The 19,708-nt window shown below is 36.9% G+C and overlaps 1 protein-coding gene across 1 annotated transcript; it reads left to right on the plus strand.

Moving 5' to 3' along the window:
* Window positions 1–3,983: 3,983 nt before the first annotated feature.
* Window positions 3,984–14,495, plus strand: LOC137617378 (vitellogenin-like). Its single transcript, XM_068347400.1, has 15 exons — window positions 3,984–4,077; window positions 4,386–4,628; window positions 4,746–4,936; window positions 5,099–6,193; window positions 6,494–6,650; window positions 6,779–8,413; window positions 8,562–8,807; window positions 9,064–9,227; window positions 9,339–9,940; window positions 10,063–10,444; window positions 10,817–11,506; window positions 11,613–12,140; window positions 12,255–12,618; window positions 12,957–13,234; window positions 13,351–14,495. The coding sequence occupies exons 1-15, from the start codon at window positions 4,026–4,028 to the stop codon at window positions 14,353–14,355; spliced, it is 7,632 nt and encodes a 2,543-aa protein (XP_068203501.1). The 5' UTR covers window positions 3,984–4,025; the 3' UTR covers window positions 14,356–14,495.
* Window positions 14,496–19,708: the final 5,213 nt, after the last annotated feature.

Genomic DNA, 19,708 nt, shown 5'->3' on the forward strand with positions numbered 1-19,708 from the left:
ATTTGAAATGTGATTCTTGTTAACTTACTATTGAGAAACATATTTGGTTTGTTTCATTAATTAAATAAACAATTGTCTTATTGAAAGAGTCTTAGGACTTTTGGTGATCAGGCTATTCTGAAGAAGCATTTTCATTCTTTTATTTGTCTTCTTTCGAAAATTGTTCTCCTATTTGGTTGTCAGCTGTTGAACAGCATCTTAATTTGTTGGCCAAGAACTTAAGGTCTAATGTCTCGTTACGACTATCCTTTGCATTAGATCTTCATAGACAGTGAAATCCTGCTCTCAATACTAGGTATGCATCGAATTCTAATAGTCATGCCTTCTCAATCATAGGACTATATAATGCACGGTATTCTATAAGTTTTATTCCAGCTATGACCAAGCCGTGGAATCAATCGAACTTCAAAAGTGCGTGACCAGAGTATATGGTCGGGCAGGCAACAAGGCGGGCCTTGACATAACAAGAACCCGGCAGCCCGATGCAACCAACATCGGAGAAGCCGCCTGTCTCATATGTCTTGAGCCGCGGTGAAAACGATGTGGGCCAAGTGTGTGTGCGTGGCCGTTGCAAAGCCACGACCACCCAAAACAATATACCCAGCTACTGGCATTCTGTCGTTTCCTCCACCCTTCTTCTGATAGGAGGCTGATGGCTAGCGACAGAAACCAATACTCGGACACGAGTGGGCGCCGACGAATATATATATATATATATATATATATATATATATATATATATATATATATATATATATATATCTACTATGCCTATTGACGCAAAGCCCCTTGGTTAGATTTCGCCAGTCGTCTCTATCTTGAGCTTTTAAATCAATACCTTACCATTCCTCATCTACTTTACAGTACATAGTCCTCAGCCATGTAGGCCTGGGTCTACCAACTCTTCTAGTGCCTTCTGGAGCCTAATGAAAAGTATGGTAAAATAATCTCTCTTGAGGAATGCGAAGAGCATGCCTAAAACAATCTCTATCTACCCCTCACCATGATCTAATCCACATATGGCATTTGAGTAATCTCTCAAAGTTTAATTTCTAATCCTCTCCTACCATTTAATTCCCAATATTCTTCTGAGGGCTTCGTTCTCAAATATACAAAATCTGTTGGATATCGTCGATACAGTAACACCGGTTTCATTAACCTGATATATAGCCTGATTTTATATGTAATTTCAGGTGATTTGACTTATAAATTTTACTTAACCTAGCAATTGTCTGATTCGCTATTTTCAATCTATCATTAAATTCCAAATCTAAAAACTCCGTATTAGAGATCATAGTTCCTAAATATTTAAATGATTCCACCTCATTAATCCTTTCTCCTTCTAATGATAATTCATCTTCCATTGCATTTTCCGTTCTCATCATCTCTGTCTTTCTTTCTTGAGACCCACCTACCGTGATATTTCATGCATTCTGGTAAGCAAGCCTGGCAAAACTTGTGCTGTTTAGCTAATAAGGACAGCGTCATTAGCAAACTCTAGGTCAGTTATTTTCCTATTAAAAATCCAGTCCAATCCTTCTCCACCATCCCCATCTGTTCTATGCATCGCAAAACCCATGAGGAGGATAAACAACATAGGTGACAACACCTTGCTAATAATACTCAGCTATTCGTTGGAAATTCATTTGATAGGACTCCACTAACATTAATTTTGTGGTGCAATCACAATTTCAATCACTTAATGACTCAGTGCCGATATCTAGTAAAGTTCGTGATCTAGGGATATTGCTTGACTGTAACTTGTCTTTCAATGCCCAAATAAATAATGTAGTAAAAACTGCTGGTTATCATCTAATAAACATTGCTTTTATAAGAAAGTGCCAGGATGAAAATTCTATAAAGAAACTAGTGATTAACTGTGCTATTACCAGGACTGACTACTGCAACTCCATCTATGACAATTTACCAAAAGTACAACTTAAGAAATAACAAAACATAATAAACAGAGGAGCAAGACTGATAAAAGGTGTCCCACCTAGAGAAAGGATCACTCCTATACTAACTGATTTACACTGGCTGGTGATTAAAGCAATAATTGAATTTATATGTACAATAACCCACCAAATTATCAGAACCGGTCGTCCAAAATAGTTAAGAAAATTGCTACATATAACGCAGCCAACAAACTATTGGAACCTAGATATATGTCTACTGTAGGCTCCAGAGCCTTTATATATGCAGCCCCGAGACTATATAATAGGCTCCTATGAGACATACGAATGATTGAAGACAATAAGGTTTTCAAGAGGAAACTGAAGAATCAACAGTAAATGAGCAATGCGTGATATGATACGTTGAATACTCTGAACAAACGAGATATAACAACAGTGGAGGTCCTGTAGAGAGTGGGGTGCCCCTGCTGTATGGGACTGGAAAAACAACCGTCTAAGTAAAGTGATAATTATCTATATCATTTTTATCTCTCATTTACACATTATTTCTTAATGCTCTTATTTTCATTTTTTGATAAGACACATCAAGATGGAGTTTGGAGTAGAAAAGTGTGCTCTAGTTAACATAGAGACACCAAAAGTAACAAGGTACGAACATCGAACATCAACCACAATCTATGGTAGAAAATGATCAGGCTAAATTATTCTCGCACTACAGTATAAGGTAGTGATCAGATGTTACGCTGGTCGACCAAACAAAGAAAAAAGTATCAGTCATAGATGTTGCAGTAGTGTGGGACCCAAGAGTTGAAGATAAAGGGAGGTAAAAATAGAAAAGTACCAGGACTTACAAAATTAATTGAGAAAGCTATGGAATATGCAGGTATAAGTGGTACCAATAATTCTAGGAGCACCGGAAACCATAACTAATCTATTGAAAAAGAAACTTGAGAAGATAGGAGCTTATATAGCCGCAGGACTTCTGCAGAATAGTTCGCTACTTGAAATCACACATATAGTGAGGAAAGTGATGAATTCCTAGGGAAGCTGGATGTAACTCGGTACCCCACACTATAAACCACCAGTCTCTGTAGACTGCGAATACTAAAAAAACAAAAATGATAATAATAATCCTCATCTACTGTGGGTAGTTAATAATATCTAGGCCACAAATGAAATAAATAGAAAAGCTTTAGTAAATGAACACATTAATAGGTTTTCCCGGTGAAAGAACCTGTATTTCCCCCCTATTTCCATATATACTTTTACTCAATGTCAAAAGAGCTTTAATTACTAAATGTTGCCAGAAATACTGTTCAGTCACAATTTAGGTAATTCGAGATGTATACGATAAACCTTAAAAAATGTTCAAAACTTGCAGTCATTATCCTAAACACTTCTTCGCATCTAACTTTTTCATGGAATCTGTTCAACACTGATGGATACTGACTCTTCTTTGAACCTTCAACTAAGGTTTAATGCTTTTGATTTGGCTTGTCTTTCTTTTTCTAAAATATTACCTGGGATTAAAGTATGAGTAATAAGTAATGAATAATTCAATGAGTAATGAGTAATTCAAATAAGAAAGCCTATTTTGATCAATATCACGAGCAACTTTTTGATTCTTGTTCTTTCTCTTTCCATACAAGCGTTTCATTTGGAGAACGATTGCTTAGCGGAAAATTAATTTTTTTTTTTTTTTTTGGATGTTTTGCCCTTTGAGATAGAAGTATAAGCTATGACAATAACAATAATGAAAAAATTTAACTGTTCAAACAAAATTAATTATTATATCAAATATCTTTTGTCTTAAAAATCAATTTCTGGAACATTATTGCAATCCTAGACTAGCAGATCCTGTCTACCTTATGGTATTCTTCAAACAAAACGTCAAATAAAAGCTTATAGAAAATAACAAGAAGAGTTATCACCATGATTAAACCCAGACACACTTCACAAAAGGGCTGAGTGTGCCAACCCAAGATAAAAATTTCTCTCTTCTTATCTGATTATCAACGTGACCGATAAAATGCCAGCGGTCCCAGGCAGTATAAAAGCGTCTCCCACAAGGAGAATAATCAGAAGTTGTGGTGCTCTCAGCCTGCTGACACCATGACCTACTCAGCCTTATTTGTGTTCGCCATCTTGGCGGCTGCTTCAGCTGGTAATTATTCTCTATTATTCACCACTGTGCAATTAGTCTTAACCATAAACAAAATTCATTCATTTTGAGCTGCTTACTATGTATTTGTTCTAAGAACTAGACCTCACTAAATTAAATTGTATATGTAGCCTAAACCTTTTTTAAATATATTTTCTGCCTGTTTGAAAAATGAATGTTTACTCATAATTAGAGCTAGAAACTCGAATCGTTAATTTTGTACATTCTCATGATTTACCTTTTGAGATTTAAGAGATACTCCTCATTATAACAGGATGCATGTGTCACCTCCACAATTATACTTTTTCTAGCTCCTTGGCCATCAACCACTAACCTATGCTCAAGAGAATGTCCAGTTGCCGGATCTCCCAAACTCTTTTACGCACCAGAGAAGACCTACGTGTATTCGTACACAGGGAAGTCTAGGATTAACCTCAAAGATGTTGAAGGAGTCAATACAGACATAGAATGGCGCTCTCAGGTTGAGCTTTCCTGGCTCTCTCCCTGTGACATGGCCATCACGATGAAGAATCCCTCTATGGGAGGTGGCTCAGGTAAATATCCAAGTCCTCATTCTAAAATTTAACGTGCATTTATCACACAAATTCTGAAAAAAATAAACACTTAGCTTTAGCGACCAGGTGTTATTGTAGGTTACTTACATTTTTCAGGGTCTTCTGAAGCTAGATTCCTCGAGAGGTACCCCTTGGTCGTGTCTATCATCGATGGACGGGTGATGGAGTCCTGTGCCCATCCTGATGATGATGTTTGGTCTGTCAACATGAAAAAGGGAATTGCATCTGCTTTCCAGAACACTTTGCCTTCCAACTCCTCTATCAACACGGGTCTGAACTTTACAGAGGTAAGTAGTCTGATTGGTATTAGTAAATATAACAACAGTAAAATATTGTTATATAAATCATGACAGTAACATATATAATTAAATATGATTCTATGAAGGAAAAAATGGTATCTATAGTATAAATTTAAGGCTATTAATCTTTACTATTTCTGTTTTATACAGACTGATATCATCGGTAACTGTTCAACTATGTATGAGGTGAAAAATGAAGGAGAGAAGGTTGTTGTGATGAAAATGAAAAACCATCGGTTCTGCCAAGATCATTTTATCAACCGAGCTGAGTCAACAAAAGCTTGGCTAAAGGCTCCTTTGCCTATGGAAGAATCCTTTTCAGAATGCAAACAAGAAATTACAAAAGGTGTTTACACCAGCATCACTTGTAAAGACAAGAACATCATCCGACCAGCCTATGGTTCTTATAAGTACATAGAAGCTGTCCAAGAATCAACTTTACGATTTGAGTCAGAAACCGACAACGTTCCACCAGCAGTTTCTCACCTCCCTAGTCGCTTTATCAGAAAGACTCTTCGCTACGACCAGCATACAATGAAGAAGGACCCATCAATGGTAGCCAAGCTAGATGCAATGCTCAAAGAGGTGTGTCAAAAGATGAAGCATGGAGTACAAGAAGATACAGCATCTTATTTGGCTAAAGCCTTACAATATATGCGCCGAGTACCTGAAGAAGCAATCCCACAAACTCTGGAGAAGATCCGTGGTGGACAGATCTGTGAACAACGTCAAAAGCTTGAAAGTATGTTCTTAGATGGATTAGCTTTTGTTTACGAATCTGGAGCAGTTAAGGTTATGGTTCAAGAGTTGGTTTCTGGAAAGGCTACTGGAGGACGAGCTGCTCTTTATGCTGCTTCAATGTACTTCATGCCCCGACCATGTATTCACTCTATTGAAGCTTTGAAACCTCTATTTGAACAGTACCAACGTTTCCCAAGGACCACTTTAGCTGGTGCATCCATGGTGCATACTTATTGCAGGCAAAATCCCAAATGCCAAGAAAAAGCACCTGTTCGTCAGTTGGCCGAGACTCTAAGCACCAAGGTAGGACAAGTTTGCACTCCTTCACCAAATGAACAAACTAGAAACCAGGCTCTCGTGTTACTCAAATCTCTCGGAAATATGGGTGTGATGAATTCAGAAATGGCTCGACCAATCATGCAGTGCATAGAAAATTCAGAGGCTGACCAAGGTATTCGCATCGCTGCCACACAAGCCTTCAGAAACGTTCGCTGTACCCCAGAAGTAAGTCCAATCTGAATTTAACATCAAAGAGGAAACTATGATACATTTAATTTCTAAATCAAATTAGCCACAATTTAGTATTGGTTTTAGAGTACCCTATAATTATTTCAAAGTAATGTAGCTTTTCTTTCTTTGGTGTACAAAATAGTTTTCACCAATGTTGACTAACCTGCCTTATTATATCAGAGTACTGTAAAAAAAAAAAAAAAAAAAATTCTCATGATGTTGCTAAGTTTTAACATTCATAGGTAAAGCGCATAATTTTTATTTAATCCTCTCTCTCATAATGGTTTTTTACAGATACATCCGGCAATCAAACAGCTGATTAATGTTGTACTTGATCCAAGAAAGAAAACTGAAGTTCGTATTGGATCATATCTAGCAGCAGTCAAATGTGCCAAATATGAAGATCTAAAGATGATTACAGATAAAATTGCTATTGCAGAAAATACTCAGGGTAAGTTTATGTTTGTCAATTCTGAACCAAAAATTAACCTGTTGATAAAATTTCTTGCGCACTTCTTATTGACTTTCCTTGAAATATAGAACTGGTAATGAATGTTAATTTAACGTTCATCTTTGCAGTGAGGAGTTTCATCTTAAGTCATCTGCAGAATGTCCGTGAATCAACTGCTTCTTTTAAGGGAAATCTCAAAAATATGCTTGAAACCATAGTCCTGCCATCTAACTTCACCAAGGACTGGCGAAAGATCTCTCACAATGTTGACCTATCATACTATGCCCCAACCTTTGGTGTAGGTGCTGGTATGGAGTCTAATCTCATCTATGCTCCAGGATCCTTCATTCCCCGCTCAGTTAACCTTAATCTTACTGGAGCCCTTGGAGCAACACCTTTCAATATTGGAGAGATTGGAGCACGATTTGAAGGAATTGAATCAATCATAGAAGAAATGTTTGGCCCAGAAAGTTACCTCAGGAAAACCTCATCAAGACAGATTCTCCGTGATCTCTCATCAAATATTGAAGAAACATTCAACAAGATAAACAAACGGTTACAAGGCTCTTTCAGGCAAAGGAGGTCTATTGATTTGTCACAGATCTCTCATCTCTTTGATAAATTATATGGAAACAGACATATGCAGAAAGCAGACTTCTATGCTCGCATTAATAATCAGGAAATGGCCTTTGGATCTTTAATGGGAAATATGAAAAATATCAAAATGGAAGAACTTATCAATAACATGTTTGATAGTTTTGACAACATGATTAATAGAGCTGCAGAAAACAACCTGGATACAGTACGGGCAGCTCAGCTTTACCTTGATTATCATTTGCCTACAATGCAAGGATTACCTCTCAAAATGAAACTAGAGGGAACTGCTATGGTTGGTCTTAAGATGGAATCTCGCGTCAGGGGACTAATGTCCGGCACTCCTGGTGTCATGAAATTCTACCCAAGACTATCAACTCAAATTGATGCCTTTATTGGCTATGACTGCCATATTGTTCGAACTGGAATCAAAATGAGGAATCGTATTTCAACAAATGTTGGAACTAGCATTAATGCCAAATACACATCTGGTGAAGGCTTTGAGGTAACATTAGAGATACCAGAGAAAATGGAATTATTGAATATGAGGAGTGAAATCTACCTCATGAAGAGAGTAATGGGTCAAGAAGAGACCAAAATCAATCCTTCATCTGTACGAAGCACACGATTCCAATCTCGGTCTTGTGTAATGAAACTGGAACCAATGCTAGGACTTAAACTTTGTTACGATGTCAACATGCCAAATATTTTCCGCAGTGAAGGTCTTCCTCTTGGTCCACCTGCTAACATCCAAGTGTTCTTAGAAAAGGCCGACTCGGGTATGAGAGGAATCCGTGTAATGGGTAGAGAAGAAAACACTGGAGGAAAGAGAGTAATAAAGATTGAGCTCGAAACTCCAGGATCTTCCTCACCAAGGAAATGCAATGCTCTTATTTCCTCTACTAATGAAGGAGAGGCAAAGAAAATCTCTGCAACGTTTGAATCAGAGCGTTTAGGAGGTATCAAGATCCAGATGACCAGAAAGTGGACTCAATCAGAAAAACAACTAGAGATGATTGCTTATTTCAGTGAAAGCAGACAGTACAATCCTAGTACAAAGGGTATTGAAGCTAAGTTCTTGATGATTGGAGAAGGAGAAGAAGTTAAATTGGATATGGCATTGCAGACATTAGCTGCAGTTAGGGAACGTGTCCAACTCAACTTTGAAGGTATTCATTACATATGATAATCATTGCTACTGACATAACATATAAAAAATTACATATAATTTGTATATATATGTGATAAGTTTGGTTAATTGTTGAAATATTTCAAAAAGCTATATATGTATATCTATCTTTGTAACTCTTTCAACAGCTAGCGCAGATATGTGTTTCATTGAGGGATCCATGATTCCTTATCCAAGAAGGCTGCGCAAGTTTGAAACAAACCTTGCATTCCGACAATGGCACTTGGTCTCTTTTGTAAGGAAGGAAAGTGAATCACAGTACAAGTCAGAACTCAAGTTTGGTCAGAAAGGAAATGAGAAGGTTGAAATGACTGCCACCCATGTCATGGAAGGAAGCTCATTCATGGATATGGCACTGAAAACTAATCTTGAAGGTTTGTACAATATCAAGGTTGTTGATTTTGCTTTTGAGATGGTCCATCAAGCATTAACTTATTTTCTTTCTGCTAAGTATTGGAACAAATTTTCTTTAACGAAGATTTTAAATGAATACCTAGAATAAGAGCTATAAATATGTTCTATTATTTGTAGTTTTCTAAATATTTCTTTATCATAGGAAAGGTGTTCTTGCCTGTTTATTTTCCTCAAACTGGTAAAAGAACTTAATTTCCATATCTTTTTCTTTTTTAGCTAAAATTGGAAGCGCCAGATATAAGAAAAACCTTGTTTTATACAATCAAGAAAGTAAAAAGGGAGTTGTATTACAAGTGGTCTCCCAAGGAGAAAGTGCAAAGGTTATCGAAGTCGAGATGATGTTGATGCGGTCTGGAGAAACACATCATTTGAAGTTATTAGTGAGTATTTTTTTTCTTTTTCTTTTGGGTGATCATAATAAAATTCACTTTTATAAGAGAACAATAAGTTGAACGCTTGTCTATGAAACTAATTGACTAATCTTCTTCTAGCTTGATATCCCAGCACGCATGAAGAAAATGATGCTTCAAGCTTCTGCAGCAGGTCAAGGAAGTTCTCAGTATCAAGTTAAAGCAGTTGCTAAACATGGAGAAAGTCCTATTCTCCAAGTAGAAGGACCACTCACAGCTATGATCTCTTCTAGAAACACTCAGTTTAAGACCGAGATGAGGGTTGTTTTACTTCGTTTCCAACCCTACACAGTCTCGACTTCCGTTGTATTAATGCATGGAAAGCAGGCCTTCACATTTGAGCTAAAGAACAGAGAAGAACGTCTTATTGCTACAGAATGGAACATGGCAACTCAAGATGGAAAAGAAACAAATGTGCAGTTTAAAATGATTGTCCCATCAATGGTAGAAAAGACCATGAATGTTATAGTTAGCGAGAAAGTTCTTCACCTCAGTTTTAATCAACTCATTATGCCAAAGAGCTCTTCTCCATTGAGGAGGAAAGGATTCTTTGATATTGATTTCGAAAGCAAGAGAGCAAATGCAGAATTAGCCTGGGATGCTGATCGTAACCCAAATAAGAAAATCAAGGCTGAAGTCAGACTGGTTAATCCATTAGCAACTCTACGAGACTGTGTTATCCAGTAAGTTCTTAATGTTACACTTTTACAGTGAAGTTTTTAGTATCAATAACTATCATGCATAATCCTATATTAATGTCCTGTTTATATTAGGTAATATATTCTTGATATTTTTACTTTTATAGGGGTAACTGGATTTACTTAGAGAAACAGCATCAGTTCAAAGCTGAACTAAAGCTCAGCGATCCTAGCACTTGGTTTATTGGAAGGAACAACTTGATGCTAGAAGTTACTACTCCCAGCCAACAAATGTACAAAATGAATGCTATGGTAATGGTAGAGAAAGAGTCCTCAGGACCAAAAGTAGAGATAGAAGGAACTCTCAGGACACCCGAAAACAAAGAGTATAAGTGGAATTCCCAAACTTCTCTTGAATGGCGTGAAGGACTTCGCAACTGCAAGATGATGACCAAAGTAGATCTTAATGCTCCTGAAGGTCGACAGTCAACAATGAACTTGGAAGCAATGCATCATTGGACTCCAACCCAAAGGGAAGCTGATCTAAAGGTAAACTATTACTTATATTTAAGATAGATTTGACACTTTTTATTGGTACTCTTCATAACTGAACAATACAGGAAAAAGCTTAATTTTCAATTCTTTTTTTATACTGCGTCGTATAATGAACAATTTACGTCCTGATATTACATGACTTTTTTATATAAATTTTTTTTATTGTCTAATGAAAAATTGAATATAGTCCTTTTTTTAATTCATTGATAGACTCAATAAATAAAGTAAGTCCATAGCAATGTGAAGAAGTCATTTAAACTATTTTTTCTTGATAACCATATATTCACAGCTAAATAATTATCAAGAAGTTTAAAAAAAGATTTCTGTAAGCAATTCAGTGATAACAAGAATATTAATAATTTGCAGATTGACATTTCCTGCCCATCACTCCAACAACCAATAAGGACCCAACTTCAGATGAATAATCAACAAGGTGAATACAGTACTAAGTGGGTCATTGAAATGGGCTCTCCTGTAAATGGTGCAATGTATAAGCTAAAACTTTCTCCTGAGGGTGGAGTTCAAGGATTTGAAGTAGAACTCAACCTCAAACAAGTATCTGAACTTATGAAGGCATTGGAACATCTCCTATCCTCTACCTCATCATCCATGACATCTATGGCAACACATTCTTCTGCCCTTTATCGTGCTCACTTCAAGAACCATGAACGTCATTCTCTTTCATTGTTACTCATGACACCTTCTCGCACAATGGAGGGAGAATGCAAGTGTAATGACTGTACTGGCACACCCTGTTCTGACTGCCACTGTGGGTTCATTCCTCACAAGGGTATGAGTAGTGCAAAGTATGAAATTGCATTACGCCAATCTCACTCCGACTGGAATAGAGAGTCTAGATTTGAAGGACGTATCAGTCATCCTAGTCTAGAGAGGGACCGTCGAATGGATATTCAACTTCGAAGAGGTGAAGAGAAGATCACAGGAACTGTAGAATTAGATATTTTCCAGAAACCAGAAGATAAGATTATTGGAAAATTGGAATCCAGCATCTTTGCTAAAAACACTGTCGTCGTTGAAGCACAACTTTCAGGAAAGGTGTGTTATACAAACTATATTATTTCTTAAGTCTCATAAATAAATAAAGAAATAATCTTCTACTAAAACTATATTCTTATTTTAATTCATAAAACTTATATTTCAGGTACTCAAAGTTCAGCCCAAAGTAATTGTACGTGCTGCCCATGGTCCTGGTAATTATGGATTTGACATTAAATTCCACAAGACTCACTCTTCTCCTACTTCTTTCTTGATGTCAGGAAGAATAGATATGAGGTCTGGCAGAAATGCTGCTATTTCTTTCATGGTGAAGAATGAAAATCAAAAGGCTGTAGACATTGCTCTAGCACTGCATCCTCATCAGAGTTCTTCTTGCTATGGAATCCGAGCTGAAGGCAAGGCTATGACCTCTCTTATTGGAACTTATGATATTTATTCTGAACTTTGCAAGCCAGCATTTATAGAAATGACCAAAAGGAAGCATGGAAGTGACAAAATGCATGTAACCAAGATTGGTATGAAAGGATTGAAGGATGTCGAGGTCTGCATCTCAGAAGCCAACCCAGAAACCATGGAGAAAAGGCCAATCGGCATGGCTCGTTTGATGCTTACTTCTCCCTCAATGATGAAGCTGGAAACTAAGTATGAAGGTGAAAAGCTGCATCAAATCAAGGTATGATCAAATATATTTTCCTAATATAATCAATAATTTTAAGCTTCCAATTTCTTAGTTAAATATGAAAAAAAGCATCAAATGCACCTTGAGGTGACATTCTATATTTTTCAGAGTGAACTTCAAGATATCTGGAGGAACCACATTTCATCTGCAGGCAACTGGATGGATTCTATGAGCACGGAAGTTTTAAAAGAGGGTTCCGGATCACCCTCTGCCCAAATGTCAGTATTATGGCAGGAAATGAAGAATGAAGCCTCAAGGATCTATTCTGACTTAGAAAACGATTTAGTCATTCCTAGATTAGATAATATCAGAAAATGGACTCACAGTGACCTTGTCACTAACATTGCTGAAGGATGCTCAAAACTTTGGTCTCAGTATGCTCACTTCCAACAAACTTTATCCTCATCTGTATCCGACATGATGAGGACTCTTAAAGAACAATTTTCTGGATTAACTAGTGTCGTCAAGGAAGGTAATATAATTCTTATGAGATAAACTTATCAGTTTTTCATATAATTGAAGTATTATTGTAAATTTGTTCTAACAGATTTAAAAGGCATTAACTTGCATATATCAGTATATTTTGTGGTAAAAGTATGAAGAAACTTACATTTCTTCATTTGCCTCATATAAGGTATTTTGAATTAGGGTGGTGGGTTAGTACTGAAATTTATACTGTTTAAGATTTAAATGGAAGATTACACGGTAAAATTAGGAATAAAAAGATATAGAAAATTAAACTGCTTCATTGTGGAAACTTGTAGATACGCTGGGAATAAAACCTGTGAAAACATATATATTTTTTCACAGTTGTGGTGGGAACTGCTCGCGGTATGAAGACTGGTGAAATGCCTCAGGAAATTCAACGCTGGTGGTCAGAGTTCCAGGAGAGTTCTGTCTATAGGAATGTAGAATCCGAATTTGAATCCCTTTGGAGGAACCATCAAGAGGAATACCAGGGATTGAAGCAGATTCTGAGCAAAATCAAGTCTACTCTCAGAAGGAATGTTGACATGCAGCGACGTAACATCATGCTTTATAAGAAATCCACACATATCGTTAACTGGATTGTCAACCATATGAATTTTGTAAGACCACTTGAATAATTGAAAAAAGACATTTTGTTATACTTCAATATATACACCAGCATCCTATTTATTAAGGGGAAAATTCTTTAATTATATCTTTTCCTTTTTTATTCTAGGATCACATGATGTTCAAGAGCATAGATATGTGGGTTAAGAATGTTGTACAACAAGCACTCTTACTACCTGTTCAGATGGAAGGTCGTCACTTCCAGTTACAGCTACCTATTCGCCGACCAGTGCACTCGCTTCCTCAAGCTTTGTCTTATGTATCACTGAATCCAGTTCCAGTCGTTGACCGTGCATTGTGGTGGTTGGAAGCCCTTATGCCAACTTCAGTTGATAACATTGTGTGGACTTACTACAAATTCCTCCCTCGTCATGCTCGTTATCTTTTACCACCTTTCAATCGTACAGCCATGGTTGTTGATGGAACCGAGATCCTTACATTTGATGGAGCAGTTCTACGAGTACCTCATTCTCCATGCAAAGTTTTGCTTGCACAGTACAAGACTCACTCCTTGATGATGGAAAATCAGAAGTCTGCTCCTTCCCCACACTTCATTATGAAGGCAGCTGGAGCTACAATGGAGGTCAAACCTGACTTTACCGTTACCGTGAATGGACGTCCTGTCAGCGGCCCTAGAGAGGTTCAAGGTGAAGTCGAGATCATCAAAGATCAGGAAAAGATCAAAGTGAGAACACCATTCATAACACTTCGTGTTTACAGAATGAGCCACGCAGCATCAGTTGAAGTGTCTGGCTGGACATTTGGAAAAGTAGCTGGTCTTTTAGGCACCTATGATGGTGAGATGGGAAATGACTGGATGACTCCTCAAGGTACATGGGCACCTAATATGCAAGAACTTGTCAAGTCCTGGCAGGAAAATCAGCAGTGCCAGACCCCTCAAGTTGCTCCTGTAAGTCCCATGCAGGTTCCAGTGGTACATGCGCTTCACTGCCAAGCCCTCTTTGGAGTTCGATCACGATGCAATCCAGTCGTGCGCCCAGAGCCTTTCAGAAAGATGTGCTTTGCAAGCAGAAATGCCTGTCATGTTGCAAAGGCTTACCGTGCCATCTGCGAGACTAAAGGAATTAAAGAGGTCTTCCCTCTAGGATGCTAATTCTCTCGCTTTTCAGCAACACATCTCATAAATGACTCAGAAGGCTAGATAACCTGATTCTTAGCTTTTAAGGAACGCATGGAAAATACTGTATACAAAAAATAATGTGTATCTAAAAAAGATAATAAATATCAGCATTATAACAGAAATAATACCCTTTATTATCCTGATACCATTTGTTCATATATTAAGAATGTCATCCTATTTTCTAAAAATACAATATTCTTCTAGGCTTTAAAGTTAATCAATATAGTCTAAAGGTTAAATAATTAGAAATCACCAAAAAATCTACCAGCAAGGGGTGCTTATCTACTTTGTAGGCTTTCAATTAACAATTGAGGTTATGTGTGTTACCGTACAATTTACATACTATTTCTTTTCAACATTTATCCCTCTCATCCTCATATAACTATCAAGACCTTTACGATTCAGTACTTGTTTTTTCATCGTCCAAAGAAAATGTTTGCGCCTTTGACTGGTAATGGAATTAAACAGTATACTTCAAGTTAAAAACTGAAAAAGTTCCTTTACATAAAATCCTTTATGTAATCCATCATTTCATGAGATTATGAGATTAGATGAAGAAAGATTACCTTCAAGTGTTCCCCTATGTAAGGAACTAAATGGAAAAATTCCAATTCTTTATGTCTAAAAGCTCTTTCACTACAAAAAAAATAGGCATTACTGTGACTATCCCTACATAATTCAAATAGACCTCAATCATTTATCGTCTTCAACTGAAGGAAAGATCCGATTGAAACCGACATAGTAATTGCAATTGAGAAGTAATTGGGAACTTTCCTGGAGCCTGCAAGTAATTTGAGAAGGCAGTAGCTAGTCCAATAGACCATTAGTCGCTGTACAAGTAGGGTTATTATAACTAGTAAAACACATCAACATAACTGAATACACAGCAGATTATTTTCTATGTTCATAGGTTCCTTCCTCAATGAAATAACCAGATAAGCAACAAAACTTTACTTAGCAATTGGAGTTGGGCTTCCGATCATTCCACGATTTTGTTGCAAGCTTACTTTTTGGATTTATTACTTGAGATTAAGGACTATCATCAGCTTCATATTAATTGAGCAGAAAGAACTTGAACTATTACCTTCCTGGGACATCTTTACCTTCACTAACTAATGTAACACTTTTAAAAAGAGTAATTAGGTTTCTAACACTAATTGGCTTAAATATCAGTCAGCTCACTTCTATGAACAACTCTTATGTGGATGCACTCAAGTTAGCAAGATGATAGCTAAACATGAAAAGATATGACACTTAGGGGCAGATTGATTGAGTGACATAGCTGACTGGGATTGTCCCTGACTTTCAACTAGTGGACCTGGAGTTTAGTCTCTGCTCACGGGATGATGGATTTAAGGTAAAATCACAAATTTACTCTCCCTGTGAACTAGGGATAACAGGCTCTGGGGATCAAAGAGGTCTGCTTGCACAGTAATATGCAGCTAATGCCTGGTCCATCCTTATCTTAGCTAGTAGGATGGAGACAGGGTGAGTTCTATCATAAATCGATATGTTCGGTCTCTTAAGACATTTTATGACAGTGCACTGACCGGTTCCTTGCCTTTCCCATTCATGATCTACATTGAAAGGACTTATCAAAATTAGTTTTATACTTGTGTAGTGCATCTTTTAAATAATTGACTTGGAATAGAATGGAATGAAAAGAAAGCTAATTTGAATATGGGTGGTACCTTGATATATTCTTAGTGTGTCCCACCCATTCTAAAATATCTAGCAATTTAATATTGTAATCTATCGAAGTAGAAGGAAGGCAAAGTGACCACAGAAGTAGACTTAATTTTATGTTCTGCAGAAGGTTGGAAATTCATTTTACGGTTCTAATACCGTAACTTTTAGGGATATTTACTTTACTTCCGAACTAAATATTTCACCTTTGACATGTCACAGAACCAGCCAGGTAGAGACTTGAAATAAAAAAAAGCCGGCACTGAGGTCTGATACTAAGTGTAATGAAGCAAAATGTCAGCAGCTTATGATTTTGAAGGTTTCCTTAGCTCCACAATAAAGAGTAATTTTCAAGAAACTAAAAATCTATGATTTTGCATTATATTTAGTGCCTTTTGCACTAATGTACAAAATGACAAAATTTAGTTGTTGTTGATGGGCACCATAGTGATTATAACAATGTGACAACTGGTGAACCTCTGGGTAGTGTTCTTGACCCATTACTTTTTATACATTATTCATGGTAAGTAATTTGGCCTAGAAAAAGAGCTCGTTGCATATGCAGATGATGCAACTCTTGTGCTTCAATATAATGCTTATCTTGGGTTCCTGAATCCCTTATACAGATCTAACTAAATTAGTACACGGTACAAATTATGAGGCATGAAGTTGTAGCTAAGAAAACTGGAAAGTATGATTGTTAGTAGGTCGATGATAGTGTTTACTCAACATTCAGTTCTCAGCAATGATTTTTCCTAACTTTATAAAAATCTTTTAAAATTTGAAATGTGATTCTTGTTAACTTACTATTGAGAAACATATTTGGTTTGTTTCATTAATTAAATAAACAATTGTCTTATTGAAAGAGTCTTAGGACTTTTGGTGATCAGGCTATTCTGAAGAAGCATTTTCATTCTTTTATTTGTCTTCTTTCGAAAATTGTTCTCCTATTTGGTTGTCAGCTGTTGAACAGCATCTTAATTTGTTGGCCAAGAACTTAAGGTCTAATGTCTCGTTACGACTATCCTTTGCATTAGATCTTCATAGACAGTGAAATCCTGCTCTCAATACTAGGTATGCATCGAATTCTAATAGTCTTGCCTTCTCAATCATAGGACTATATAATGCACGGTATTCTATAAGTTTTATTCCAGCTATGACCAAGCCGTGGAATCAATCGAACTTCAAAAGTGCGTGACCAGAGTATATGGTCGGGCAGGCAACAAGGCGGGCCTTGACATAACAAGAACCCGGCAGCCCGATGCAACCAACATCGGAGAAGCCGCCTGTCTCATATGTCTTGAGCCGCGGTGAAAACGATGTGGGCCAAGTGTGTGTGCGTGGCCGTTGCAAAGCCACGACCACCCAAAACAATATACCCAGCTACTGGCATTCTGTCGTTTCCTCCACCCTTCTTCTGATAGGAGGCTGATGGCTAGCGACAGAAACCAATACTCGGACACGAGTGGGCGCCGACGATATATATATATATATATATATATATATATATATATATATATATATATATATATATATATATATATATCTACTATGCCTATTGACGCAAAGCCCCTTGGTTAGATTTCGCCAGTCGTCTCTATCTTGAGCTTTTAAATCAATACCTTACCATTCCTCATCTACTTTACAGTACATAGTCCTCAGCCATGTAGGCCTACCATTTAATTCCCAATATTCTTCTGAGGGCTTCGTTCTCAAATATACAAAATCTGTTGGATATCGTCGATACAGTAACACCGGTTTCATTAACCTGATATATAGCCTGATTTTATATGTAATTTCAGGTGATTTGACTTATAAATTTTACTTAACCTAGCAATTGTCTGATTCGCTATTTTCAATCTATCATTAAATTCCAAATCTAAAAACTCCGTATTAGAGATCATAGTTCCTAAATATTTAAATGATTCCACCTCATTAATCCTTTCTCCTTCTAATGATAATTCATCTTCCATTGCATTTTCCGTTCTCATCATCTCTGTCTTTCTTTCTTGAGACCCACCTACCGTGATATTTCATGCATTCTGGTAAGCAAGCCTGGCAAAACTTGTGCTGTTTAGCTAATAAGGACAGCCTCATTAGCAAACTCTAGGTCAGTTATTTTCCTATTAAAAATCCAGTCCAATCCTTCTCCACCATCCCCATCTGTTCTATGCATCGCAAAACCCATGAGGAGGATAAACAACATAGGTGACAACACCTTGCTAATAATACTCAGCTATTCGTTGGAAATTCATTTGATAGGACTCCACTAACATTAATTTTGTGGTGCAATCACAATTTCAATCACTTAATGACTCAGTGCCGATATCTAGTAAAGTTCGTGATCTAGGGATATTGCTTGACTGTAACTTGTCTTTCAATGCCCAAATAAATAATGTAGTAAAAACTGCTGGTTATCATCTAATAAACATTGCTTTTATAAGAAAGTGCCAGGATGAAAATTCTATAAAGAAACTAGTGATTAACTGTGCTATTACCAGGACTGACTACTGCAACTCCATCTATGACAATTTACCAAAAGTACAACTTAAGAAATAACAAAACATAATAAACAGAGGAGCAAGACTGATAAAAGGTGTCCCACCTAGAGAAAGGATCCCTCCTATACTAACTGATTTACACTGGCTGGTGATTAAAGCAATAATTGAATTTATATGTACAATAACCCACCAAATTATCAGAACCGGTCGTCCAAAATAGTTAAGAAAATTGCTACATATAACGCAGCCAACAAACTATTGGAACCTAGATATATGTCTACTGTAGGCTCCAGAGCCTTTATATATGCAGCCCCGAGACTATATAATAGGCTCCTATGAGACATACGAATGATTGAAGACAATAAGGTTTTCAAGAGGAAACTGAAGAATCAACAGTAAATGAGCAATGCGTGATATGATACGTTGAATACTCTGAACAAACGAGATATAACAACAGTGGAGGTCCTGTAGAGAGTGGGGTGCCCCTGCTGTATGGGACTGGAAAAACAACCGTCTAAGTAAAGTGATAATTATCTATATCATTTTTATCTCTCATTTACACATTATTTCTTAATGCTCTTATTTTCATTTTTTGATAAGACACATCAAGATGGAGTTTGGAGTAGAAAAGTGTGCTCTAGTTAACATAGAGACACCAAAAGTAACAAGGTACGAACATCGAACATCAACCACAATCTATGGTAGAAAATGATCAGGCTAAATTATTCTCGCACTACAGTATAAGGTAGTGATCAGATGTTACGCTGGTCGACCAAACAAAGAAAAAAGTATCAGTCATAGATGTTGCAGTACTGTGGGACCCAAGAGTTGAAGATAAAGGGAGGTAAAAATAGAAAAGTACCAGGACTTACAAAATTAATTGAGAAAGCTATGGAATATGCAGGTATAAGTGGTACCAATAATTCTAGGAGCACCGGAAACCATAACTAATCTATTGAAAAAGAAACTTGAGAAGATAGGAGCTTATATAGCCGCAGGACTTCTGCAGAATAGTTCGCTACTTGAAATCACACATATAGTGAGGAAAGTGATGAATTCCTAGGGAAGCTGGATGTAACTCGGTACCCCACACTATAAACCACCAGTCTCTGTAGACTGCGAATACTAAAAAAACAAAA

Source organism: Palaemon carinicauda, chromosome 23, assembly GCF_036898095.1.
Source record: "Palaemon carinicauda isolate YSFRI2023 chromosome 23, ASM3689809v2, whole genome shotgun sequence".
Classification (NCBI taxonomy): domain Eukaryota; kingdom Metazoa; phylum Arthropoda; class Malacostraca; order Decapoda; family Palaemonidae; genus Palaemon; species Palaemon carinicauda.